This window comes from Kogia breviceps, chromosome 20 (assembly GCF_026419965.1).
Source record: "Kogia breviceps isolate mKogBre1 chromosome 20, mKogBre1 haplotype 1, whole genome shotgun sequence".
In the NCBI taxonomy this organism is placed as follows: domain Eukaryota; kingdom Metazoa; phylum Chordata; class Mammalia; order Artiodactyla; family Physeteridae; genus Kogia; species Kogia breviceps.
In genome coordinates, this window is record NC_081329.1 from 8,504,826 (window position 1) to 8,532,325 (window position 27,500).

At 40.6% G+C, this 27,500-nt stretch overlaps 1 protein-coding gene across 4 annotated transcripts in view; it reads left to right on the plus strand.

Annotated features, from left to right (window-relative positions):
* CSMD1 (CUB and Sushi multiple domains 1) overlaps window positions 1-27,500 on the plus strand; it is a 1,661,506-nt gene that overhangs the window by 1,197,086 nt on the left and 436,920 nt on the right. For all 4 annotated transcript variants that reach the window (XM_067022449.1, XM_067022447.1, XM_067022448.1 and 1 more), the window contains exons 9-10: window positions 14,936-15,060; window positions 25,623-25,744. In XM_067022449.1, coding sequence (XP_066878550.1) covers window positions 14,936-15,060; window positions 25,623-25,744 — 247 coding nt within the window. The remainder of the gene's footprint in view (window positions 1-14,935; window positions 15,061-25,622; window positions 25,745-27,500) is intronic.

Consider the following 27,500-nt stretch of genomic DNA (forward strand, 5'->3'; position numbering starts at 1 on the left):
CTCCTTCCCTCCATCCTGTACATACACCCGCTTTCTTGGCTTATTGGAATGTTTTTCTTGCTTTCTATTTTTTTCCACTTGCTATAATGGAAAACTTCAGTTATACTTTAAAGTTGGAGGAGTTGTATCAATTGAAATTCTGATACTATATTTAATATCAGTTCTCCCCTTTAGCTCTTTATTTCTGTGATTATTTATGTTTTCCATGGTGTGTTGATACTGTCCATCCTCACAATATATAATAATAGCATAAGAGATATTCTACTAAATGCTGATCATGGGTGGCCCAGGTCTTATAATGATCCAGCCTTCCCTTCCTTCCAGTCTGGGCGCCAGTGCCTCTTCCTGAACATGGTCTCTGAAACATGCTTTTCATTCACACCCGTCACTCCCTCTATGCTTTCCTTGCTTTCCTTTTGCTTCCCAGCACTGAGCAGGACCCAAGATAATGCACCCGCCTATGTTTACAATGCTAACTTACTACGCACGACGCAGGTTTACGCTCTTTCTCCCACAGGCATGTAAGCTTCGTAAGGAAGGGGCTCGGTTTTGTTCATGTTGCATTGCCAGCACCCAGCGTAGTTCTCAGCTCATAGCGAGAGTTCGGTAAATATTGCCCAAGTCATTTCCTTCTGTTTTATATGAGAAATGCATGTACATTTACATACTGTGAGGCAGTGGTAAGTGTTGTCTTGATATGCAAAATTTTGATTTACAGGTAAATTTTCAGGAATATAATTATTACAGAGAAATAAGCTACTACTTATTTCTTCTATATTCCATATCAGGCTCTGACTCCCTCCTATTTGCTGGATAGTTTGTGTACATCATTGCTAATCATAATGACAGGAGGAAAATACAGATTTCATTATTACTATTATTAAGAGATTATTGTATTATTTAGCCTGATTTTTTCCCCATCAAATAAAGAAATAATCAGTTTACTAATAAAAGGAACCAAGTTTTGGGGTCTAGCATATGGCATGGTGATGATACGTAACAATGTTTTATTGTATACTTGACAGTTGTGAGAGGGTAGATCTTAAAACTTCTCACCGCATACAAAAAATGGTAACTTTGTGAGGTGATGGATACATTAGCTAGCATTATTATAGTGATTATTTCACTATATACCTTAAACTTACACAGTGTTATAAGTCAATTATATATCGCAGCAGAGCTAGAAAAAAATACATGAAACAAGTTAAAAATGTTTTAGAGTTCGAATTAAGTCCATATTTGGTGTTTTGTTAATAAGCAAACTTTGGGAACTACAGTGGGAGCAACAGGAAATTTTAGAAACACTCAGGCTAGTTTCCTGTTGGAAAAGACTCACCTCCTATGACATAATCCCTTTGCACTCCGTGTTCCCAGGGGAACGGTTCCCAAGCATTAGCTTATTTCTGGATGCAGGGTTGGGTCTGTAAATGATTTCTTTACTCACCTGCACAAGTGGACAAAAACAAGGTGAGGGCGACAGAGCATCCCTGCTAGGGTCTCCATATCAATAAAACAGGTTGGTGAGGGTAGACCTTTCCTAACACCCTGCATTTGGATTTTCAGCACCAAAGTCCCCTGACAGGCTCCAAAGTGTTTTTAGAATTTGAAAAATATTTAAGGAACATAATGCTTTTGTATGCCTTTTACTGAATGCTAGCACTTCACTCTCACTATTACTAGGAAACTGAAGTAGTCCAGAAAAGATATTTGCCAGTGACTACTGCTCTTTCAAGGAGCATTGACTGTATTTTTAAGAACTACTTAATGAAATACCACAACCAATATTTTTTTGTTCACACTATTTGAAACCTGTACGGCCTTTTGAAAAAGGTCACACTGGGAATGTTTCAGATCTCATTTATCTGGCTAAAGCTGTTTCTGATAAAGAATCCACCGAGTAGAATTCATGGAATATTCTTCCTCTCTCTCCCAGCCTTTAAAGTATCTGTAATAGTAAATTAATTTTTGTCAAAATATAATATCCATTTAAATACTTTTCTGGGAGAATTATTCATTGTTATTGAAGCATGCATCAATTTCTTAATTTCAAAATGCAATAGATAGTTGATTTTTTAATAACCCACATTATCATGACCATCAGAAATGGGATTTTAGGGATCCTTTAAATATTAACACTCTTTAAAATGACCTTCTTTAATACAGCTTGTTTCCCTGTTTCTTGGCTTCCTCAACTGTAAAAGAACGGGCAGAAATAGAAGATGATGATTTCTGTGGTCCATCAGAGCTATAAAGCTCTGTGTCTCTTGGTCATGTTTTTACCATAGTCTAATAAGATTTTACACAACTTCTATGAGGCTCCCTTTCAGTTCTGATGCACTTGACCCTTGCTGAGAATTGCTGGTTTAGAGACTTTCTATGTTTCCGTGTTTATATTCTACAGTAGCTAGTTGGTTAATAGAGAGGGTAATTTGTTAGGTAGATTTTGGATTTGACTGAGGTCAGTATATTGATAAAACCAGTGTGTGCCCTTTACCCGTCACTTGCATTCTCTGTGTACCGCCTTCCTACATTCCATCCGGAGGGCTCCCTAATCCTCTGTTTGTCAAAGTGGGCAGGAGAGGAGAAAGTCGGGTGGCAGGCATGTGGGAAGATAAGGAAGTGAGGATTTGTCAGTTCTTAGCTTACTGATGCCATCTACAGTTTTTTTATGTGTGTTTTAAAATTAATTCCTCAGCTCTCTTTACAGAGCAGACTTCTGTTAAGTGTTCAGTAAGAACCAGAACCAACACTGCCCTTTGCGGGAAGCGGAGAGGGTGTCCTCAGGGTGCAGCTCCCGCGGCTTTGCTGTGGAGGGATCCTAGGGACCAAGACTTTGCTGTGCAGCTTCTTGCTCTGGTGAAGTGGACTCCCTCTGGGAGGGCAAGGCATCACCATCTGGTCCCGTTGCACAGTCTGGTGTAGGGACAGGTCATGAGATCTTGCTCAGAGCAGACTTGGATAACAGACAAGAGAAAAGGAGCAGAAGGCTCTTGGGCCGGTGGGAAGGACCACCTTGTAGAGGGCGGCAGGGCGCATGCTGGGAAGGCCGGTTCCAGGGCATTGACGGAGCACGGCAGTAAGTGGGGGCAGCGCACAGCTGTGCTTCTCTGCTGGTGGTCTTTGTTCCCAAAGGAAGAGGGGAAGAGAGAACGCAGATCACTCTGCGTGATTGAGGAGCCCATCCTTGTATTTACTGATTCACTGGTTTCCTTAACCAAAATGAGCCGAGCCCTTAGAACTGTGACGTGCTCCTGAGATAAAAGGAGAAACAAAGAAGGATCAGGAAAGGGATTCCTCTGTGGTAGACAGAATAGCAGGGAAAGGCTCTGGGGAGATAACTTCAGAGCTGAACTCAGAAGATGAGAAGGACTGCCCCCATCCCACCATGCACAATAGAGGGGTGGGGGCAGTCCAGGCAGACGGAAACACGTGCAGAGACCCTGAGGTGGAAGAACCCTTCCTGCCTCTCTTCCCTAGAGGTGAAAATAAACATTAAGGGCCGCCTCTAAACGAAAGGAAGCAAACACACCAACCAACGAACCCATAGCTGCACAGAGAAAATGGTGTGAGAGGCAGCGAGGCACATGCATCTTTGCAGGTGGTGTTTACGGTTTAATTCTATGCCCCTACACGGCTTGGTGTGATTTTAGCATCACCTGCCCCAAGACACCTTTTCTGCTTTCCCCAGGATCCCTGATCTGCCCTTTTCTCAGACTGGCTTGGTCCTACTTCCAGTGCTAAATGTGTTAGGTAATATGAGATGTCGTTTCTGGGAATGACCCAGTATTAATGTGAGACGGAGGAGAAGAAATTGTAATAGGAAGACGTTTCCTTGTTGGGTTGAAGTGGGGCAGATGATAGAGAGAGGAGGTATGCTAAGAAACAGAGAAGGCGTATTTAGGGCTTTGAGGAGCTTGAGAGGAGAACCATCCTTGGCCTCAGGACCTCAAAATCAGGAGGAACACAGGCTCCTGTTCTAGCTGAGCTGTGTTTTACTGACAGCGATGTAAACATCTGGGCTACCGGGTGCACACACTTTCTCTAGGTCTTGGGGCTTGACTGGAGGCTGATCATCGACTCAAGTTCCCCACTTTATTTGGGATTCCCTAGAAATCAGCCCAAGGTAAGAAGTGTTAGGGGCAGTTCAATCCCAGGGAAACAGGAGGGAGGGAGAGGGAGGAAGCCCAGAAGGTAGGGGTGGCGGATGGGAGGGAAGCCGTTCACACTTAGTAAGCAGCGCTGGCTCAGTCTCACAGGTGCCGTAACAGCCCGGGGCACTGCTGGGGCCTCGCTGTTCACTGCAACCCCTCCAGCGCTGTTTCCCACTGGACAGGAATGTCCCCAAAGCGTCTCCACGTTTCAGGGCCATAGTCACCACGTTTCCAGGCAGCTGCCGTGGAACCCAGAGCCCTGACGCGCTCGGTCCGGCCAGCACCTGCGCGAGGTGTCTCCTTTCTGTCAGGAGCCCCCAGACCCATGGCTGTGGTCAGCAGCAGTGCCTGGGATGTGGCTGCATGGCCACGGGGGCAGAGCAAGGCCCAGACGGGGAGACGGGGAGGGCGCGTGCGAGCCTGGAGCACCCCGCGTGTCCAGCACCTGCTACACACGCACCAGCCCTGGCTCGGGTTGCCTTGTCTGTCCTGGATCTTTCCACTGTCAGTCCATCATTTGGTTGTAACAAGGAGGACAGGATGATTCAGAATATTGGAAGGCTTTGCACAGAGTAGATACAAGCCTAGAGGAAAATCTTTGCTGTGCAGCCTCTCTGTATTTGCAGTTGTTTTCTGCTCAATCACAAGTATAGGTGATAAGTTTCAGAGTAAGAAAAAAAGACAGTTTGAATCCATGTATCGCATGATCAGGAGCAGCTGACCCTCTGAGCCCTGTTTTTCTCAAAGTGGGGTTGAGGCACCTCCAGTGATGACTCATCCCGGGGCCCTGGGTCAATGCCTGTCACAAGTAAGTGGTTAATGAGACCGTTTCCCTCCCCGCCTGGTCAGCTCCTGCCACTCCTGCCCTCACTGGGCCTGTTCATCGTATAAAACAGACAGTAGTTGCTGCTGTCTCCTGCCCTCCAGCCCTGCTCGCCCTCCTGGCTGAGTCTGGAGCTGTCCACAGGCTGCAGGCGCTCTCCCCTCCCTCCATCCGAGAAGCTCCCAGGCTTTCTCACTGGAGCTACAGAGGAAAGAGAACAGCCCATAAAACGGCTCAAGGCCCAGAGTCGGCGGGGTCCTCTTTGGCTTCCAAATGTCAAGTGAAAGAAAGGTGTAGAGGCCACCGTCCCCAGGGCATCAGGAGATTGTCAGGCAGGGGCCGAGGCGCCGCAGAGAGGTGAACTGAGAGGGGAGAAGGGAGTGCTGGATCAGCTTCTCCTGGAGCCTTGACGTGGGTCCAGGCTTACTTGAATCCCCTCTCCCTGCCCACCTGTTCCTTCCGGAAATAGTGCAATAGCGGCTTCTGCCTCTGAATGAATGGCTGGGTGTGAATCTGAGGATTTAATATTTCTACTTGGTCAGACAAAAAAAGTCCTCTTGTTTTGCTAAATAGTAGATCCCCATGAAGTTATATACCCAGAAGATGCAAATTAAATATCCTGCGGGAAAATTCACACATTCTTCTAAATGCTGCACATCTGAGAGCTCTCAGAGTCTGAAGATTGCTGGTCATTTGAAGCCCCATTCACGGCGTTAATGTTGCTTGTGTTCTGATCGTGGTTAGGGGTCTTTGTTGTGCTATTATTAACGTACAATATCTAAAAATCCTATGAAATATTAGATTCTTTCCTTAGGCTAAAGAGATCCATCTACTCTAATGCATTCTTAGTGGTACTAAATTGCCTTCAGGCTTGAGGAGATGAATCTAAAAATTGTCACTATAAAAAGAAAAAATGACCCAGAAACGACACATTACGTGTGAAAATCAAAAGGGTAATAAGAGGCATTGTGATATTCACAGCAGCTGCACATGCATCTCTCTGATGATGCCATTTTCTGGAAGGCTGTGCAAACTGTACAATCTTATGATGTCTTAGGAGTGAGGGGCCAGTTTACTTGGACCGTCTTTGTAGCCTGAAATCAGTCGAATGTATTAGGACCAGTCTTGCCGTTAGTGGAGAACATACGGTTCAGTATCAAAGTTCCTTTCCCGAGTGGAGTACGACTCATTTATTGGAGAATCAGTGAGGTTATCTAAAACAGCTTCTTTTGAAATAGAGGCGTGTAATACAGACACGCACTTGCAAGGTGGCTGCAGAGGTGGGTTTCACACGCTGCTGTTGGGATTTACTCCCTGCAGCCTTGCACTGTGGTGGCCCGTTGCACATTTAGGAGATGATCTGAATTCATGCCTTTGTCTCCTGTTTGTCCTGTGCAGTCATTCTACAAACATCTATCTCAGGGATATCATAAGTGCAATAAACTCTCCTGGAGGCTGTGAGAGATTTCAAGGTGAGTGAAACATGATGCTTTCCCTCAGGGAGCCTTGCTCCTGGGAACTGCCTCTCTGTGTGGCCTTTTCCAAGCCTCATACCCTTCCTACTTCTGGGCTTTAGGTTAATATTTCTCAAAAGAAACATCGCGTGGAGTAGTAAAAGAGCTAAGCTGTGCCTCAAAGAGAAGGAAAGGAGAAGGGGTGAATCAGGAGAGGACCCCAGACTCTGGAGCAGGAAGGAATGGGCCCCTCTATGGAACAGCAATTGGAAAATACTGTTCTGGACAAACCAGGCTACTTGCAATTCCCTGAGCACATCACCAACTTTGACACCAACGGGGCTTTCTATGGTGGGTTTCACTGTAGAACACAGATACTCATTGTGAGAAAAGTAAATAAATTATATGGATCTTTTAAGACCCAACCCAAATTTCAGTTTCTGGCAATATCATTTTTTTATGTTTTTGCTGAAGGCAAAATCATTTTTCCCATAGTAATTTATATTTATTTACCTCATTGCCCAGTAATTGTTTGATGAAGTATTTCTTGCCCCCTGCAGTTCATCGATACATCCTTATGACTAGCAGGGCACCTTGCGCTTAAAAAAGCCTGACCATAACCAGTTGTGAACCAATGCAGGTGAGGTGTAATAAAGGCAGAGAAAGAGGATGAAGAGGAGATGGATTTCTTTGCTACCGTTATTTCTCAGTCCCATTTTACTGACAGATTGACACATGTAGCCTCAGGAAAGTGGCTTGTCTTTCTCCATTTGTTCGGCATGTATTTCCGAGTGCCTGTGATATGCCAGGCACTGTTTAAGGCAGTGGGGATATTTTATTTGTAGGAGGAGGACTTGAGTCTAAATGTACTAAAGATGTTGAAGAACATTGGAAGTGTTCCTGACAGTTTTCTTCTCATTTCTTTTCTTGTATCAAGTGTCATTTCTTTTCTTCCAAAGTTACAAAAATACCTTCAAATTCTTCCTACTACAGTTTTCTGGAAGCTTTAGCACCTACTTCCAGAAACTACCTGTATAACTAATTTTATTTATGGGAAGTAAATATTTTTTAATGATAAAGAAGTAAGAAGGAGGAAGAGGAAGAGAGAGAAAAATGAGAGAGGGAGGGAGAAAGAGGAGGAGGGAGTAGCAGAGACGGGGCAGGTAGGAGGGGGACTTGTATATGTTAAGAAGAGTGATGTTATCAGCTGCAAAGTCAGCTTCAGTGCATGCGAGAGGTTTAATTACAGGCCCATGAATTCAGAGGTGCAAAACGTAATCTTCTTTGTACTGGGGCTGTAATTAATTTCTTTTTCAATATCCCCATTTAGTCTGAGTCAGAAAATTGTATTTATTCACTCTTAAAGTTTTTGAAATCCGTGATTTCTTAGTCTGTCAGGTTTAGTCAGCTGTTCACTTCCCGTCCCCTGCTGCTGCTGATGTTATGCCAGGGCTTCAGAAAGGCCCTCATTTCAATGGTGGGGAGTGGGCATGGCTTCCCCACCGTATCCCTGCCCCTCGGTCCCTGTCCTGACTGTCCCCGGGCCCCTGGCTGGGCGCACGTCCTCTTTCTGGAGAGGAGATGTTTCTGAGTCTGGGGCTTCCTTCCCGCCAACCACAGCCAACATTCAAGAGGCATGAGCACCCTGGGGGCGGCCTGCCGTGTCCCTCGAGGGCCCGGGGCCCCTCCTAGTCTCAGGCTCCCACGCTGCCTTTCCTTCTTTGGAGAGGCTGTGCCCGAAGACACAGGCTTGTCCATGGGGTCCCAGCTGGGAAAGGGGGGCGGGTCTGTGTTAGCCCTGGGGGCCCCCACACTGCCCTGGGCAGGGCTGCATCTTGTTCCACTGCCTCACCCAACGTGCTTCCTGGTCCAGGGTTTGGCGGATACCAGGGCACTGCGTTCCACAGCCCTGACCCCACCTCTCACATCTCTGCACGCTCTGGCTCTCCATGTTCTCCTCCCCTGCCTCAGCTTGGCCTTGTGTTTTGCTTTGCTTTTATGTGTCATAGTGGGGAATGAGGAATGGGGGACAATGTATCATCACTGCTCCTTTAAACATATTTCACACACCTGGATGACACTTCTGGATTTAGACACCTATAATTTTACTTCGTGCTATGCCAGTATCAGCATCCTCAGGGTGTAAGTAAAATACAGGAGAAAAATCACAGGTGTGCGTCCTTGTTCCTGTACACACACACACACACACACGCACACACACACACACACACACACACCCTCTACCACTTCACATATTATCCTGCCACGTGGCTCCAGTTCTTCTCAAAAAGTAGTTAAGCAAGAGGGAGGAGATATGGAGATATATGTATATGTATAGCTGATTCACTTTGTTATAAAGCAGAAACACACCACTGTAAAGCAATTATACTCCAATAAAGATGTTAAAAAAAAAAAAAGCTGGTGAGGAAGCCTAGGTGATCTTTGTGTCTTTGGTTTCTAGGGATTCTGAATTCTCTTGATGACCCACACAAAATCTTTGAAAATGTATTAAAACTTCAGTTGTTTCCTTTTTATACATAAAAAAAAATAGTTAAGCAAGATATCTATACCTTTGGTACAGTGTGGTTCCAGATATAATTTCCCCATGTCATTTGTGTTCCTTTTACAAAGAGAAATACAGCAATTCCTGACTTCAACTTAGTTCTAAAGAAAGATTTTTGCTCTAATTTTTGTGTTTGCTGTTGCTTAAATGTGAAAACAGTATAATATAATGTGTTTCTCCTTTTTGCTGCAGATGCAAAATGTGTAAATGCCTACCCCTGATGCCTAAAAATAGTATCTGTGTTTTTGTATTTATGAATCTTTAAGTATGTTGTTTGAGCTGGAATTTTTTTTAACCAAGAGACAGATATCTATCTATGTATCATCTATATCAGTCTATCAGTCTATCCATTTAGAAAATTCTAAATGGGGAAACTAGTTGCTTCAATAGATTCAATCAACCCCAGCCAGCATGGATTGAGGTAATAGGTGGGATCTGCCATCTAGCCACTCAGGCAGGTCAGAGTCATCTCTGAATTAATGGATGGTTACACATCACAGCTAAGTCAGACCACATCCTATTTTGGATTCTAGTTTAATCTTTAAGTTACTTTGTGTGGGGTTTCGTTTTTAGAAATAGTTACACTACCAATCTTAAATAAATGCACAAATAGCCATTCTCTAGGAAAACCATATTTAGAAATAGTTCATTCACCTAGAAAGTCTCTTCAAACTATAGGTAAAGTCAAGTAGATGGTGACAAATGAAATGTCTTCATAATTCAAACTTTGAATGATGAGCCTTTCGGAAGTGCGAAGCATTGAAGAAGTGAAAAATGTGTTTTTTTCTATTCTGTTCTATTATATTTAAAACACCAAATTATTCTGCTCCAGCTATTTAACTTAACATTTGCCATTTGGATATTTATTATCAATACACAATTTATCTTGATCTTATACAAAATCAGATTTCTGTTATTTTTGACAATTTCCAGCTACTAACAATTGTCAAAATTGTATGACAAGATAATTCTTAGGTGTTCTAAATTTAATTGCCAATGGGAAGATACTAATTTCTTTTTTTCTGTTATTTTCTTCTGAGTGCTTTCCAGAAAACCAAGTTAATCTTCCTAATGTTATACATATGCCTTCAAACATAGTAATCATAAAATCAAATCATAAATAAAAGCTTAGTTTATTATATATTTGAAGCTGAAAGTGTGCATGGATTTTAAATTGAACTGATTCAAGTGCTATAGATAAAACCAAAGCAAAAGTTTGAAATAATAAATTAGAAGTTGGATCATCGTCAGTTTCAAGCTCAACCCTGTTCATCACGACGCAGAGGCTCCTCATCTCCACGCCTGGGAATGAGTTTACCCATCAGTGGCTCTGTTTTCCAGCCTGCCGTCAAGCTAGAAGGTTGCTCTTGTTAATAATTTTAATGCTTTGAAAGTAGAGAAGCCTCACTATTTTATCAGTTGTTATTTCCAGTCATTTGTCAGAAGGTTTCAGGACAGAGATTAAGGAATGAGTTCCATATCAGACTCTATACATACTGAGGACTGATTTCCTCAGAACCCAGATGGAGGTTTCTGGACTGGATCTTCTGTGATACACTACAGTGACTATGGAACATTAGGAAGAGTCTTCTACCTTCTGCGGTAGAGAGGCTTCTGTAGTTTTTGTCTGCTGGAAATCTGAGAAGAGTGTGAACTCTGTTCGGTGTGAGAGAGTTCTGTCTCAATGAGTGAGAGCAAATGGGGCAATCTCATAGTAGTATTTTAAAATATTTTAAAATTTAACTTGTAATAAAATCAGAAGTACTATGATTATTGCAGTATAGAAACAAAAGTGTACTTGTGATTCTATTACCACTCTAAAAATAGTTTTATGCCTAATTTTCCCAATATACAGATTCAGATACTTATATAGATAACTGTTTTCTGGGGGTAACAGTTTTGTTTTTGGGGGGTAACAATTTTGTATCAAGCTTTTTTCTTCTCTGTATCGCTGCATATTTTGCTCATTTTTGTAGAAATGTATTCATTCAAATATATATGAAATAATATAGTCATTCATATTTCTCATGGTTTCCAAAAAACAACACTGCCCATATTTTCTCCAATTTTGGATGATAAATCTATAATATATTGCCAGAAATGAGATGGAGTAGTCAAAGTTAACACAATTCACTAAGAATACCTAAAGGAAGTTGATCAGTTGTATGAAAAGCATGTATGAAAAAGATAGACATTTTGTTGGAATGGAGCGCACTCCATCAAAACTATGAATGACAGGCTTTGGTAACTGAAGTAAGTGGTTGCCAAAGGGAAGCAATAATCTCATTTTACTTCCTTTATGTTTGACCATGCCTAGAAATTTGTGTGAGGTACTAGCACCTTAGTTTGAGAGGATCATAAAAAATGCTGAAGCACTCTTAAATCCCAACTCTCCCTAACCCCTTATTAGTCACATCATTTGGTGTATTTTGTTCTCAGTACTTAACAACACTTTCATTTTCTTCTTATTTGATTTGTTTTTCTCTTTGTCCTCCCTTAGCTAGAATGTGATCTCCATGAGATTGGTACTTTGTCGGTCTTACGAATTTCTGCATATTTAGTACCTGGAGTAGAGTGTGGCACACAGTGGATATTCAATAAAAATATATTGAAAGAATGATGAAAAGTATGAAAACTGAAGTTTAGATAAACAAAGAGAACTGAAGATTGGGGCCTGGAATAGAGACACGGAGATGTAATAGTTGTTTTCACAACAAATATTTAGAATTACTTCATTTATTCAATGTGGTTCTGGAAATTTAAACAAAGACCAAAGGCCAATGAAATTATGATGTATATGTCTAAAAAGTATAGCTGTTTCAAATAACTGCTATGACTGACAATGAAAATTAGAATTACGTTTACATTTTGCTTTTTCCACTTTTCCCTTTCAAAAGTATTACATATTATGTCTTTATAACACAGTGTTTCTCAAAATTACTTCCATAGAATTGTTGTTTTTAACTTTCTATTTTATATTGGAGTATAGCCAATTAACAATGTTGTGATAGTTTCAGGTGCACAGCAAAGCACCTCAACCATACATATACACGTATCCATTCTACCCCAAAGTCCCCTCCCATCCAGGCTGCCACATAACATTGAGCAGAGTTGCCTGTGCTCTACAGTAGGTCCTTGTTGGTTATCCGTGTTAAATACAGCAGTATGTACATTTCAGTCCCCACCTCCCTAACCATCCCTTCCCCCACCCTTCCCCCATGGTAACTGTAAGTTAATTCTCTAAGTCTGTGAGTCTGTTTCTATTTTGTAAATAAGTTCATTTATATCATTTCTTTTTAGATCTGCATATAAGCTATATCATATGATATTCCTCTTTCTCTGTCTGACTGACTTCACTCAGTATGACAATCCATGTTGCTGCAAATGGCATTATTTCTTTCTTTTTAATGGCTGAGTTAACACTCCATTGTATGTATGTACCACATCTTCTTTATCCATTCCTCTGTCAATGGACATCTAGGTTGCTTCCATGTCTTGGCTATTGTAAACAGTGCTGCAGTGGACATTGGAGTGCATGTATCTTTTCGGACCATGTTTTTCTCCAGATATATGCCCAGGAGTGGGATTGCAGGGTCATATAGTAGCTCTACTTTTAGTTTTTAAGAACCACCATACTGTTCTCTATAGTGGCTCTACCAATTTACATTCCTACCAACAGTGTAGGAGGGTTCCCTTCTCTGTGCACCCTCTCCAGCATTTATTGTTTGTGGATTTTTTGATGATACCCATTTTGTCTGGTGTGAGGTGATAACTTACTGCAGTTTTGATTTGCATTTCTCTAGTAATTAGTGATGTTGAACATCTTTTCATGTGCCTTTTGGTCATCTGTATATCTTCTTTGGAGAAATGTCTGTTAGGTCTTCTGCCCATTTTTTGATTGGGTTGTTTGTTTTGATGATATGAAGCCGCATGAACTGTTTGTAAATTTTGGAGACTAATCCCTTGTTGGTCACATCATTTGCAAATATTTTCAACACTCATTTATGATAAAAACTCTCCAGAAAGTGGGCATAAAGGGAACATACCTCAACATAATAAAGGGCTTATATGACAAACCTACAGCTAACATCATACTAAATGGTGAAAAGCTGAAAGCATTCCCTCTAAGATAAGAACAAGACAAGGATGTCCACTCTCGCCACTTTTATTCAACATCGTTTTGGAAGTCCTAGCTATGGCAATCAGAGAAGAAAAAGAAATAAAAGGAATCCAAATTGGAAAAGAAGTTAAACGGTCACTGTTTGCAGATGACATGATACTATACATAGAAAATCCTAAAGACACCACCAGAAAACTACTAGAGCTCATCAGGGAATTTGGTAAAGTTGCAGGTTACTTTCATAGAATTCTAGTTGCCCTGGATACTTAGTGCAAAAGGGCTTCCTGACCAGATAAATTTGGAAAATTCTACATACTTTACATTCTCTTAAGTAGGTGAAACACATTTTGCATATTAAATTTTAGTAAACTGAGGGTCCCCTTTAGAAAAGAAAGATGCTTAATTTTGTTTAATCCAGAATTTTTCAAATTGATTTGACCCAGATTTGATGATTTTTATAGACACCTGTGATGATCCTCCAAGAGTGTTATACAGAAGTGTGGGAAATGCTGCTGTAATGTTACTGGAATAATGTTCACTGTGATATTGCAGATTAGACTTTTTCAATAAACAGGAAAGGAAAGCATTTGTTTATTTTTTCCTTATCTTTTATCTATTAATAACTTTACAGATAACATGGGCAACTATGCATATTTTCTCTCAAAGACTCTCTTTCATTCCTGTTTCTGTCCACATCAACGTCGGGGTTTGTCAAATGGAAGACACAGGTAGAATTTCCTCTTGTAATGATAGGCTTGTCAGATAATAAAATAATGCTGCACTCAACTCAATGCCAGACAATAGGCTTAGAAGAAGTGATCGGGTGTGCTCAGACCTCTTGTATGCTTCTCACATCTTCTCATGCGCCTGTTGGTTTGTGATTCTGCAATCACGTTTCGTTACTGCTTACAACCTTAGGGCTTCATGTTTTCAGAGGCAGCTCTGGAGCCAAAGCAGTTTTTCATCTAACTCTAGGCTGGATGGATTGCTTTTTTCTAAATCAAATTATTATTTTCCTATAAGATGTATTTCTGAAATATAATAACACTGGCCTCCGTCTGAATATAATTAATATAATTAGTGTTTGCAATGATAACAAATTCTTTACTGAGACATTTTTTTCCTTGTTTTTCATTGCAAGCAAGTTTTATAATGATGATGATGATGATAACACTTAACATGAGATTTATCTCTTTAAAATTTTTAAGTGTACAGTACTGTTGACTGTAGGTACAATGATGTATAGCAGATCTCTAGAAATTATTTATGTTACTTAAACTTTATACCTTTGAATTAATAACTTTCCATTTCCCCCCTTCCCCCCAGCCCCTGGCAACCACCATTCCAGTCTTTGATTTTATAAATTTGACTGTTTTTGATACCTCATGTAAGTGGAATCATACAGCACTTGTCTTTCTGTGTACTGAGACATTTTCTTAACCCAGGCTTTTTCAGTCTTTTTTTTGGTAAGATATTTATCCATGTGGAATGACATCCAACTTTGTTTTGTTTCCAGGGTTCACTTCTTTCACATGCATTTTCTTACATAATCCACAACACATGGTCCTGCTACCTTTGTTATTGTCTTAATTTTAGAGAAGATACCTTAAGGATCGTATATTTATTTAGCAGAAGTTGGCAGAACGGAAATTTGAACCCAGGTCTTGTGCTGCATTAGAGGGTTGTATCTGTGAATAATTACTCATGGATCACTTAATGTTTAATATTGTTTTGACAGCATAACACAGTAGCAGCACTGTGATGATTTTTTTAAGAAGTCTTCCATGAATAATTCGGGTTGTTTTTGGTTTTGTAATTGCTCAGGGTTGGTGCAAATGTACAGTTCTCCTGTGAGGACAATTACGTGCTCCAGGGATCCAAGAGCATAACGTGTCAGAGAGTGACGGAGACCCTGGCTGCGTGGAGTGACCACCGGCCCATTTGCCGAGGTAAGGCCTGTATGATTGCGTCTGCCCAGGCTCTCTCTTTCCTCAGATTTGGCATGCTTTTCTGAACGATTTAAGTGCAGAGCACTGTGTATAGGCAGAGCAAAACGTGGTGATGATTTATGCTTTCATAGTGATGTAGGTAAATAAGAACTATTTTTTGAAATTTTTTAGGAGGCAAACATTTTCAAAGATATTAGTGGTTTTTAAATTTCAGGAAATACATGAACAAATCTAATCATTCAAACACACACACACGTACTTGATATAACTTGGTATCTATCTATCTATATACACAGTTTGGATGTGTATAAAAATATGTTACATAACCAGATGCTTTGGAAAACTTTATGCATGTCCCTGCAAATCTAAAAATTCTCACTTTGCAATAGTAGTGAAGTTGAATTCTTGGGTTTTGATAGTATCAGTGATAAAGGGAGTTTGTTAGCATGATCTGAAGCCATCGTTTTATTATTAAATCATATTAAAATAGTCTTGGACATAGAAGAGCAAAATATTGCATTATCATTATCTTCTTCAGTGAGGTCAAAGTATGTATTTGTTGCTTCTGTGAAGTATGTGAAGAATTCTACCAGAAATATAGAAGCCATAGTGAACCCAGCAGAAAACTGTTTTGGCTATTTTACTAAGGAAGAATCAATAAAATTAAAAGAAAAACTAGGTATTTTGTTTTGTTGGCATTTTGGCCATAAAATAATTTATGCAAATTGGTAGTTTTAAAGGAAGAAGAAAAAGAAGTACTAAGTTGAACAAGGAATAAAAAGTATATTCTTATATACTTTCCTATATAAGAATATCTTATCCCTCTTTATAGTCTTTTTCAAGTGAATGGATTCATACATTTTTAATTTAAAATGTTCCAGTTGTAAAAAGGTACAATACAAGATGAACAGTGTTAAGTTATATCCTGTGAAATGAAGTAGTTGCAAAATACATTGCAAGTTTCATCAAAACTGAAATACTAGATTGCAGGCTTTAGTATGGTGTACCTTTACCTATAACAACTTGGTGGCTTTTTACATGTAGAAAACACAGCTTTGTAGCATCTGTGCATCCCGAGGGCAGAGTGGGCGTGTGGTCTGGTTGCAGGTGGCCCTTTCTCATGAAAAGTTTCCCTTCTTGGAGAAGCACCTATCTCTGGTCAGGAAATGTGTATGGCTGCGCCCCTCCCCTTTTGGTCACGAGACTATTTGTACACTAATACTAAAGTGACATCATTAGGCTTTCAAAGGAACTGTAGCAAAATCCATATTCCCATGAAAGGGTGGGAATGTTCATGGCCCAGTTACTAATGACGACCAAGCCACAGGTATTATCTTTGCCCTAAGGAAAAAATATGCTTTCATTTTTAAATGTTTTTCTTGCTCTTCTATACCAGAAACATACGTCATTACTTTAAAAGCCCACACTGGACAAAACTGGTAAATGTGCATCTGCTTTAAAATGGTATTTTAGAGTAACATACAGGGACTATTGAGTAGGATATTATTTGATTCTTACCTTATTTATTAATCCAGAAGTTTTCCTTTTTTTTTTTTCGCTTTGGCCCAAATCTCATCTACACTCAGAACAGTTTCCCAGCACGTTGGCCCCAGCTTATACGCTGATTTGGCGTCAAACACTCAGGTGCTTGCTCCATCCAGCCTAATGGTGGGACAGTTCCCTCCATCCCCCTGGACCACCAGCTGCTCACTTTTAGAGGTAATTAGAGGAGGAGTCGTTTGACTTCCTGTTCCCGTAGATTCTAATGTCCTACTTCAACATTTTAGAAGAGAAAGCTCTCCCACAGGGTCTTTGTCTGTTGTGTGGTTCTACTTCTCTTTGTCACACTCAACTTCATTCATCTCTTTGCTCCACCCAGCTGTTAACTCAGCTGTTTTGCTTTAATTAGATGTACCTTCATTTTCATGGACTAATCCTTTAGCTCTTTTTCAATTTATTACTTTTAACTTCCTGAAATAATGAGCTATAGCAGCAAGAAATAATTAAGGAAGAGTTTTCTTATAGGATGTTTATTTTAAATCTGCATAACAGAACGATAGCAGACTGTGTCTAGAGAACAATAAAAAATATCTTTAAAAACACAGTTTTAAAGAAATATGTATTTTAGAGCATTTGGAGTAGTACGACATTAAACAAAAAAAATTAAAGTCCTGAAATCTCCTAAATAGGAGAATTTGAGATAAACTGTTTAGAATTAGGTGACAACAATTAGGTGACAGGAAACCAAATGCGAGAGAAGCTTAAAACAGATGGAAGTGGATTTCTCTCTTATACAGAAGTTAAGAGCTAGGCAGTACAGGACAAGGATGGCAGGTCTGTTTCAGATGTGAAAATTTCCTCAAGACTCACTGTGTCCTCACTGTGGTCACGCCTCCATCCTCATGGTCCACGGTGGTGTCCAGACTCCAGGGGACTGGACGGAGGAGGTCAGAAGAAGCAGGGAGAGACACAGCAGATGTGTGCTGACGAGAGTCGCAGAAACCATCAGACGCATTTCTGCTCGTTCCCACTGGCCAGAATCCAGCCAGATATTCTCACCTTGTTGTGAGACTTAGAAACATACGTATTTTTTATTGTGTGTTTAAGTATATGCCAAACAATTATATTTCTATGAAAGAAAAGCAGAATAGATATTAAGGGAATCTTTGCCATGGGGGTATATTTTTATAAAGAGAGGTGGGAGAAATCACTGAATAAATGACCCTTTTTTTTTTTTTTTTTTGCTTCCCTGTATCATCTGCAGCTTTTCATGAGTGGAGAGTGCAAATAAATTAGAGAATCATTCATCCCTCTCTCATGTCCCTTGGCATTTTGGTATCAGGGCAGGACTATATGTGTAAGCTGTATGGATGAAAAAAAGGGTGGAGCTGTGTGTATATGAATATCCCACTTTCTGGACTGGAAAGGGCTCATCTGTAAGTATCATGGTTAAGCAAGGAACCTGTCCTCCACTTCAACAGCCAACTCCCTTTCTCTGCCCTGTACTCACCTCCTGGCCTCACGGCCCTCTCACAAGAGGCAGCTTCCTCCTGCAAAGCCAGCAGGAACACCCTTCCCTCTAGTCTGGGGGACAGAGTCTTGTATAACATAAGTAATCACCATGTACCATGACCTGATCAGTTACACATACAAATGGCTGGTCAAGCGTCTTAGTGCATCTGTAGGCTGACCCAGTAGAGGGTCACTTCGAGCAGTCTCTAGAGCAGGGCTCTCCACCGGAAATAAAATGCAAAAGCCACAGCTGTGATTTTAAAGCATCTGGTAGCCAGGTTGGAAAAGGAAGAGAAGCAGGTGCACTTAATTTTAACAACGTACCGATTATTTATTTAACCAAAATATTAAAAATATCATTTTAATGTATAGTCAAAAAGATTATAGGGAGATGCTTTCCTCTGTTCTCTTTCTTTTATTTATACTATGTCTTGGAAATCCAGTGTGCATTTTATGCTCAGAGCACATCTCAGACCAGCGGCATTTCGAGTGCCCGATAGTCAGATGTGTGAGTGGCTACCACTCCGGCTGTGTAGCTCAGCCCCGTTCCAGTTTTCTCAGCACTCGACAGGCTTGTGGGGGTGAAGGGAAGCAGTGATCTCCGTGAGTCATGGGTGGTTTCCTGGCAGGCATCCCTCAGTGTAGAACATACTTTCTTCTATTAAAGCCCATACATTCTCCAGGTTGGCAGCATTTAGGAACCCTGAGTCTGTCATCATTCCCTCCTTTAAATAGTGTCTCTACTGGCTTTTAATGACTGATTCCTCAATTAAAGAAGAGCTGAAAAAAACTTTCTTTAGGTGGAGCTTTTATGGCTATTTCTATAAAGATAGCTTTAGCTGTCTAAAATGTAGGGGGAAATGGATAACATGAAACATAATGATGTTTCAAATGCTACCCAAAACAGAACATAGGGATATTTACTTAGCTGTCAGTAGGTTCCAGACACCAAGTGCAATTTTTCAAGTTCATCTTCTCCTCTGTGCTACTCTGTAATACATTTTGTGCAAGAGGCGAGCGCCACGGCTTGGGTTTTCCTGATGCACTCTGAGCCTTTAAAGCGGCCCTTTTATTGATCATCTCAGCCACATGTTCTACATTTAACTATCTATCAAATGCAATAAGGTGCCTCTGGTCTGAGCATTGCACGCATTATGAGATTTCAGCTCAGTCAGTTAAGGAAGGAATGATTCTCAAGGCTCCCGTCTTCATGAAGGGTCTCTAACTCTTAAGTAATTATCATGCCTTCTCCACAGAAGGAATATCTGATAGAGGCATTTGATAAATTGCAGTGAGTCAGGAGTGATCTTTCACATCTGGACACTGGGTCCTAAGCCAATGCTTACTTACATTAGCTAATTAGCTCTGAGAATGGGAGATGTTACCTTTTCTTCCTGTTACCACAGGGATGAATGGTTGCTATAGCTCAGTAATTACACAAGTGATTTTGTTTGAAATTATGCTTACTTCATTTAGAGATATGGAAACAACCATTATGATTTTTCACAGGGTAAAATATGAGCTGTTTGAAACTGTATAAGTGTCTTTAACTAGCAGTAGATTTTTCTTTTTTTTTTTGCGGGGGCGGTACGTGGGCCTCTCACTGCTGTGATCTCTCCTGTTGCGGAGCACAGGCTCCGGACGCGCAGGCTCAGCGGCCATGGCTCACGGGCCCAGCCGCTCCGCGGCATGTGGGATCTTCCCGGACCGGGGCACGAACCCATGTCCCCTGCATCGGCAGGTGGACTCTCAACCACTGCGCCACCAGGGAAGCCCAGCAGTAGATTTTTAAAATAAGCAAACAAAAAAGAGAAGAAGGGGATATACTTCTTTTTTTTTAAGTAAAATGTTCCAGCTGGCATTTCATTCCATCAATATTTGGGGGGATATAGAGAGAGAATTTCTTTTAATGCTAATGCACTTTGATCTGTGGAATTAATATTTTTAATTGCTCTCTGAGTTGAAAGGGCACATAAGAAAAGTGAAGTGTTTTTTGCAGTTGTAACTGTGGTTACATGGAAGCCAATTAGAGCTACCAAGGGTCACAGAATAAAGTTATTATTATCTTGGGATTCCAGGTCAGGTTAGCTCAGAATTACCCTTAACTTATTAACTTTTCACTTACCAAGGACTTTACAGTTTATTCTTCCCTACTCATAGTTTCTGTCCATGCAGAAATGACCTTTTAAGTAGTAGTGAAAAGACCATTTATACCTGAAAGATGACTTCATTCTACCAGATTAAAGGTCCAGAGCCAATTGTAAGATTATATTTTAATACTGATTATCATATCAGGTAGCTATGAGCTCAGAGATTTAAAGAATCCTACACATGTTTTAAAGAAAAAATATTTCCTTGTGATAGATATACAAATACTGAGAGCTCCCAGCGTTTGCTGTCTTAGGAATGTTCATATGTAAGAGACGCGTCAGTACTAAGTGTATTTATCACGCTGCACCACATCACATCCCTGGTACTTATTTATCTTACAACTGGAAGTTTGTGCCTTTTGACCACCTTCCTCCCTCACACCATTCTCCCCCTTTGTAGCCACACATCTGATCTCTTTTTCTATGAGTTTGTTCATTTATTTGTTTTTGAAGGATAATCACCTACAACACCATGTTAGTTCCTGTTACACACCATAGTGATTCAGTATTTCTGTACATTACAAAATGATCACCATGATAAGTCTGCTTACAATATGTCACCATAAAAAGTTATTAAATCATTACTGACTATATTCCCTATGCTGTGACTCATTTATTTCATGACTGCAAGTTTGTACCTCTTAATTTCTCACTCTTTTAACTTCTACTATAATTCCAGTGAATTTGGATAAATTTCTGGTTTCGCTTCTTGACTTCTAAGGATTTATACTCTTTACTTGAATGTCAGTTGGGAGAAAAACATGTTTTTCTCTATTTTTTGTTAAGTTACTGGAAATAACAAAGCCATGTACTTTTATACCACTCCTCTCAAATTCTACTGACATAAAATGACCTGAAAGCTAATGTTAATTTGGTGCTAATTATGTTCCTAGAACCTGCCTAGGAAGTTTGTGACAGCTCCCTTGTATTTGTTTTCCTTCTGCTTGGAACACTTCTGCCCCAGGTGGCCGTATGGGTCTCCATCCTACACTGGCCATCAGATGTCGTCTCATCCAAACCCTTCCATGCCCACCCTCTTCCAGATATGCTTTGAACCCCAACTCTGCTTTTCTGTAAAGGTCAAATATCCTCCTGAATTAGATGGTCATGTGTTTAATTGCCTGAGGAAGTCAAGGAACTTAACTTTGTTCTCTCTCTGCTGTATCCTCTATGCCTGAAATAGTGCCCAGCTCTGACAAAGCATGTACTGTGTATCTCCTCACTCCCTGTGCTGTGGTGTGTCAGACAGTGCGCTGAAAGCTTTACTCGAATTCTTTCCTTCAGTCCTTACAGCTTTCATAGATGAAGTTATGATTGTTATGTGGATAACCCGAGAGGCTTAAAATGAAATAATTTAAGGTAGGACATCTAGTAACTTCATAAACCAGGCCTAGAACTCAGGTGTGATTAAGAAAAGCAAGCTCTTAACCTCTGACATACTTTCTCCATTTTGGTTGACCTTCTGGTTTTAGACATAAAATCTGTGGTTTTCTTCTAAATCATACAAGATATACACTATCCAGTATAATTCTTAATGTGCTTGAAAAAAGCTTCAGATGTGAGTCCAGATATCCTATTAATTTAAGTCTGGTCAATTAGAATATTATTCTCTTCAACTATTTTGATTAATTAAGTAGTTACTATAGAACAGTAAAGATTCCTGGAACTGATTATACATAAATAGATAAATTACTACTTCAAATTATATAAGGCAAATTGTGTGAAACAAATGTTTTATACATAATAAATATTCAGTGATTAAATGGATAAATAGCACAGATTGACATTGAGAATTGCTTAGTTTTATACTCCCTTTCCACTTTTCTTCTTGATCTATATTTCCAATGATCATTTTGTGAATTCTGCTTTTATCTTAAAAACATGTAAGATATAAGCAAAATTTGAGTTTACAAATTTAGAACACTGTCATATGAGTGATATTAGCTATACATTAATTAGGTCGTGGTTGTTTTCAAAGAACATTTATTAAGCATTTTTAAGATTTAAGTGTAAATTACTTTACGTTAGGTGTTATATTTCCACAGAGGTTTTGCCAAGGGGGAAAGCCTTTGCAGGAGCAGAAAGTGATATTCAACTGTAATACGTATAAATGTGTATATGCATTTCCATTATGGGAATGCATTTAAATCTTGCTATAAAAACTTGCTTGGCACTAGTATATTGTAATTACCTAATTATTTGCTTAATTAAATACTTTGTTGACTAATCCAATGTGTGTTTAATCCAGAAGCAACTGTGTGGGAAGTAGTTCCCCATCTGCAAGGACACAGTGAGATTGCTCGTCATAATCAGCGCAGGTCACTAAGCTTTCTCTGTGTCTGAGCAGCTACAGGGGAAGGGGTAGAGTTCACTCTGCTCTCTTCACTATACAGTTCAGAGAGATTGCAGCTTGGTATGACTCTTCCTGCAGCAGAGCCAGAGGGCAGAGAAAAACCCCAGGCAATAGATCATCTGCAGGAGACAGAAGATAATGTCCAGTCTGTACTTCAACCACCATGTGGATTTGGATAATGGCACACAGAAATCCGGATAACTCAAGGAACATTATTATTATCTGATAGCGACTCTACACATAGATGGTTGAACTTTGAGTTGTGGCCAGTAGAAAATCTGAGAATTGCTCTGACTAGTAGGAAAGCCTTGATATAAGAAACTAGTACCTAATGAATTGTAATTGGTGTGATGACGGTAGGATGATCACACGATGAAGAGACAGATGATTAGAATGGGGACGACTTAGAAAGGCAAAGACTGAGGTACTATTTTCAACAATTTCCCAAGAAAGAGGATTAGAAGTAAATAATTAGAGTTAAATCATATTATTTAAGGCTATCAACCTACTCAAAAAATACATCAACAAGTATCTATGGGGTAACTGTTGAATGCCAGGAATTGTTCTAATTGTTGAGGTTATACAGGGAGGAAAACAAAACAAACAAATTCCCTGCCCTGAATATTCCCATGTACTTCATTTCAGCTGATTATTTTGATGGCTTGATTAAAAGTATGGGTAGAAAAAAGAGTTAAAAAGTTAATTTATTAGGAAAACGTACTGCAAAAACAGGGTCATCGTTCTAAGAAAACGAAAAAATATTTTATGTATTAATTTGACAAGTTTTGGTGAGAAATAGTTCAGAAGGGACTGGATTCATAACTTGTTCTATGTGAAACACAGTACCATGTATGCAGGAAAATGTAGAAAATGTGCTGGTTTCCTATGTAAATTTTACTAATAGTTATCTCACTAAAAATATAATCACTGCAAATCCTGTCTCTCGAAACAGTGGGTAAGATGAATTTCATGAAGAGCTGGGAACCAATTTTAATAAGTCAAGTTGAGGTCAAGCTTCAAAGCAAACAACTAAGACCCAGGGCCATTGACGGGCTGTCAGATTTGGTGAACTTTCCAGCAGAGTGACAGCTGGGGCTAATGATTGGATGAGTACAAATTGTCCGTGGTAATGTAACACATTAGTTCCCCGCTGCACACATTCTTCACGTCTTTTTTCGAAGTTTGAAATGCTTAGGATGGCACTTTGATAATATTAGTTTAAAACTAGTCAACAGATATTTATTGAGTAACACTATTTATGTTTCTATCAGCTCTTCAGTGTGAAATTTCACAAAGTAGGGTAACACAAAGGTATGGTACCTCAAATTTTAGTGATAACTTTTCTTCTAAGTTTCTGTAATTAATACCCATAATATTAGAGGGCTTTAAGAAAATTTCGGGTCTGAAGTTCATGATCCTCTCGAGAACATGTTCCTAAAAGCAGACTCACTGGAGAGGGAAATCATACAGCACAGGTGTATGTGCTTGTGGGCTCTGCTCTGTTCAATGACCTTTGGATCCAAGACATGCCTACTGGGTTTTGAAAACCAGGTGGTGACACTTTATCCATATTTATTAGAAAGTGTTCTTCATCTGGAAAGCAAATGCCAATATTTAAAAGTTAACTTTCATATGTTTTTATTAATCAATGTATAGTAGATTAATTCTTAGCTAATTATTTTCATAGTAAATGGCAAGTACCTGAAATGTTGTGTCAAGTCAGCTTCCCACATTTTTTATGTGGGAAGAAACTATCAGAACTATCAACATTAGATATGGTGCTGAGGATATACAGATAAGCGAGGGAAGGATGCTTTCCCAAGGTCAAGGGAACCACAGTGTTGTTGGAAAGAGAGATCTGTACATCGATACTTACAATACTAGGAATAGGCATAATTGATATTATTGCTGTATCAATGTAAATGGAAGAGAGAGAGATATTCCTGGAGGGCAGTTAGGGGTTTCCCCATTAAAAGGTTTCTGTGACTCCTCCCGTACAACCTGGCCCTTGGTGGTCAGAATCCTGTTCTCTTGTAGCTCAGTCTCTTAGGACAATACCTGACCTGCTCAGCCAACAAAAGGAGGGGAGGAAGGGTGGCTTATGAATAAAATCTACTCTTCAGAGGACAGCAGTTTAATCAGTTTGTGTGATATGATATCTTAGGAAAATGAACCTGAGATTCTCTTGCATTAGTTCTTATTTGTGAAATGAGTTTCTTCTGCTCTTTTCTCAAACCCAGTTTAAATTATTAATGTTAAGAGTGGAGTTCAGGCTGACATGTGATTTACAAAATTGTGTATTGATTTTTTAAAGGCTTCTTTCTTAAAGTGGAGGTCAGTTGAAATATTTTTATATTCAAAACTTAGTCATTCTTACTGAGTTATGTTACTTCCGTGATTTACTTGGTCTTTCATTTTTAAGGTATTTTCTTTTTACTTTTAGAGCCACCGTTTCTGTTTTTTTTCTTCACAAATTCAACTGTATTTTAAGTTCTTATTTGCATTGTGCTATAAGGAAATCGGTACAGTTTGTTACAGAATACAATGATACAGTGTAAAACTTGAGAGGAAATTTAAATATCATCTGTTCCACCATCCTCGTTTAAAATTAAAAGGATGAAGCCGTGGGGGTTGGGGACTACTGGTTCAAGGTCATGTCGCGAAGGGCATAGTGGAGACACTAACTTGGTCTCCTGAATTCTGATTGCATTGGGTGCAACCAGAGGTCTATACAGACTGTCTCTGAGTCAGAATGGTGCTGGAAATGGACCAGTTTGATTTGCCATTGTCCATGGTGCTGTTGTAATTAAGTCATTCTGTGACTGGCAGTGCCTTGGGAGACATAATAAAGAGTTCCAGGTCAACGTTGCAGATACCAAGCAGGGGTCCTGAAGGCCGAGCAAAACCTACTTGCCAACTTGAGTTCACAACTAGCTTCTCATTACAGTAAATGCTAGATACATAACTTGAAGTTCCGTGTGTATCTTGTGTGTTCATCACACAGATGAAATCCTGTGGAAAATAATGTCATCTCTGTGTACTTCTAGCTAGAACGTGTGGATCAAACCTGCGTGGGCCCAGTGGTGTCATTACCTCCCCTAATTACCCAGTTCAGTACGAAGACAATGCGCACTGCGTGTGGGTCATCACCACAGCAGATCCGGACAAGGTAAGGCTCCCGTCTTCCGCTCCCGCCGCGCGCCTGGTGAGGCCGGCGCCCTGCCTGCGCAGCTCTTTACAGCCAAGAGCCCGGTGAACGTCGGGCACCCTTACACTTTGTTGCTTTACTTGAAAATCTGCAGCTTGTTGCAAAGCCAGTTTTAGATTCACTTAATGCTTAGTGAGTCTTCTCAGTGTGCTTGCCTCCTCCTGCTTCTGGAGGCTATGTTTATGCTCTCTGTTTCCCAGTTTTATTGTGATGTAATAGTTTAAGGTGTACAACATAATGATTTGGCGTGTGTTTTTAAATGATTTCCACAATAAGTTTAGTTAACATCCATCACCTCACACAGTTACACGTATTTTTTCTTGTGTTGAGAACTTTTACTGTCTGCTCAGCAAAACTTGATGACTGATGGGCGGAAGGCGGGGAGTAAGGGGCGCGGAGCCGTGGGCGGGTGGTTTTGATTCTCTTGCTTAACGCTGTGTCCACATGGCTTCAAGTGCAGGTGCTGTAAAGGGGGAGGAGGAGGGGGAATCAAGAATGGCTTTGGGGTGTGTGGTGAAGCCCTGACCAGAATGGGCACAGGGTCCAGCTTCCTGGGGAGTCCTGGTGGGCATGCGCTGTCCTTGCATAATTACCGATGCTAATGCCCCTCTTTATTCTCCTAATCCAGACTGGAGCAATAGAGTCTAAGTTCTCCCTACCTCGAACCAGGGAAGGGGCCTCAGAAACCAGTCTTTTATGGGACGAGACGATGAGTTTGGCTCTAGGCATAGTGAGAGTGAGGCGCCCGCTCTGTCTCCAAGTGGGTCTCCCTGGTAGAGGTCAACTCGGGAGTCCCAGGTGTTTCCTTAGCTGCTGAAACCTGGGGTGTGTGTGACCTCATGCAGAGGAGACAGAAAGAGCCAAAGAGAGTCCTGCTGGTGGCGTCATCTGTCTCTCAGGGCCAGCCAGAGGGTGGACTGGGCTCCACTGCCATGAATGGTAGTGATCCTGCAACTAGAAGTGCCACGTAGAGTTTTAAAATACTGAACTCTTGTATGGATGGAGTGGGATACCCTGGTACTCCAGCAGGGAGAGTAGTGGCTCCGAACCAAATCGCCAGGGGATTTGTTTAACTCCCTTCCGGTATTTAAGACATTCATTTGAATCCAGATTACATATGGGATGATCATAAATATTTTCCTGTATGGGAGATATGTCTGTATATCTTTGTTTCTGTTTCTTTCCAATTGTCAACTGAGAAAAAGCACAGCCTGAAAGTTGAGGATTCGTTTTATTCGGCAGACATACTGAGGACGTAAGCCCAGGAGACAGCCTCTCAGATCTCAGGGAGGATCCAGGATATAAAGGAGGTTTTGGGAAAAAACAGGCAGTTGAACATCAAAAGATCACTGATAATAAGAGAAAAACCAGACCTCTCAAGTTAAGGAATTTAGCGCTTTCCTACGCGTGGGAAGATGCAAGAGTCTGGGCTCCGTGAAACCATTCCTTTGACATGCAGCACCTCAGCCATCTAGGGCCAGAATCCTGTTTTTCTCCAACCTGAATCCCCTCAGGGTGCAGAGGCTGGTGGCTTGGTGGCCACAGCATCTTTTGTTTGCTGATGCGGCAGGCGACATTCTTCATCCACACTGTATATACTGGAATACTTGATATCTCTGTGCACATAAAGGAAACTTAGAGTTCCCGTTGTCTAAACCCTTTACCTGACAGAGAGGAAGCTGAGACCCAGGGAAGGTAAGATTGCGCAGCTACTGAC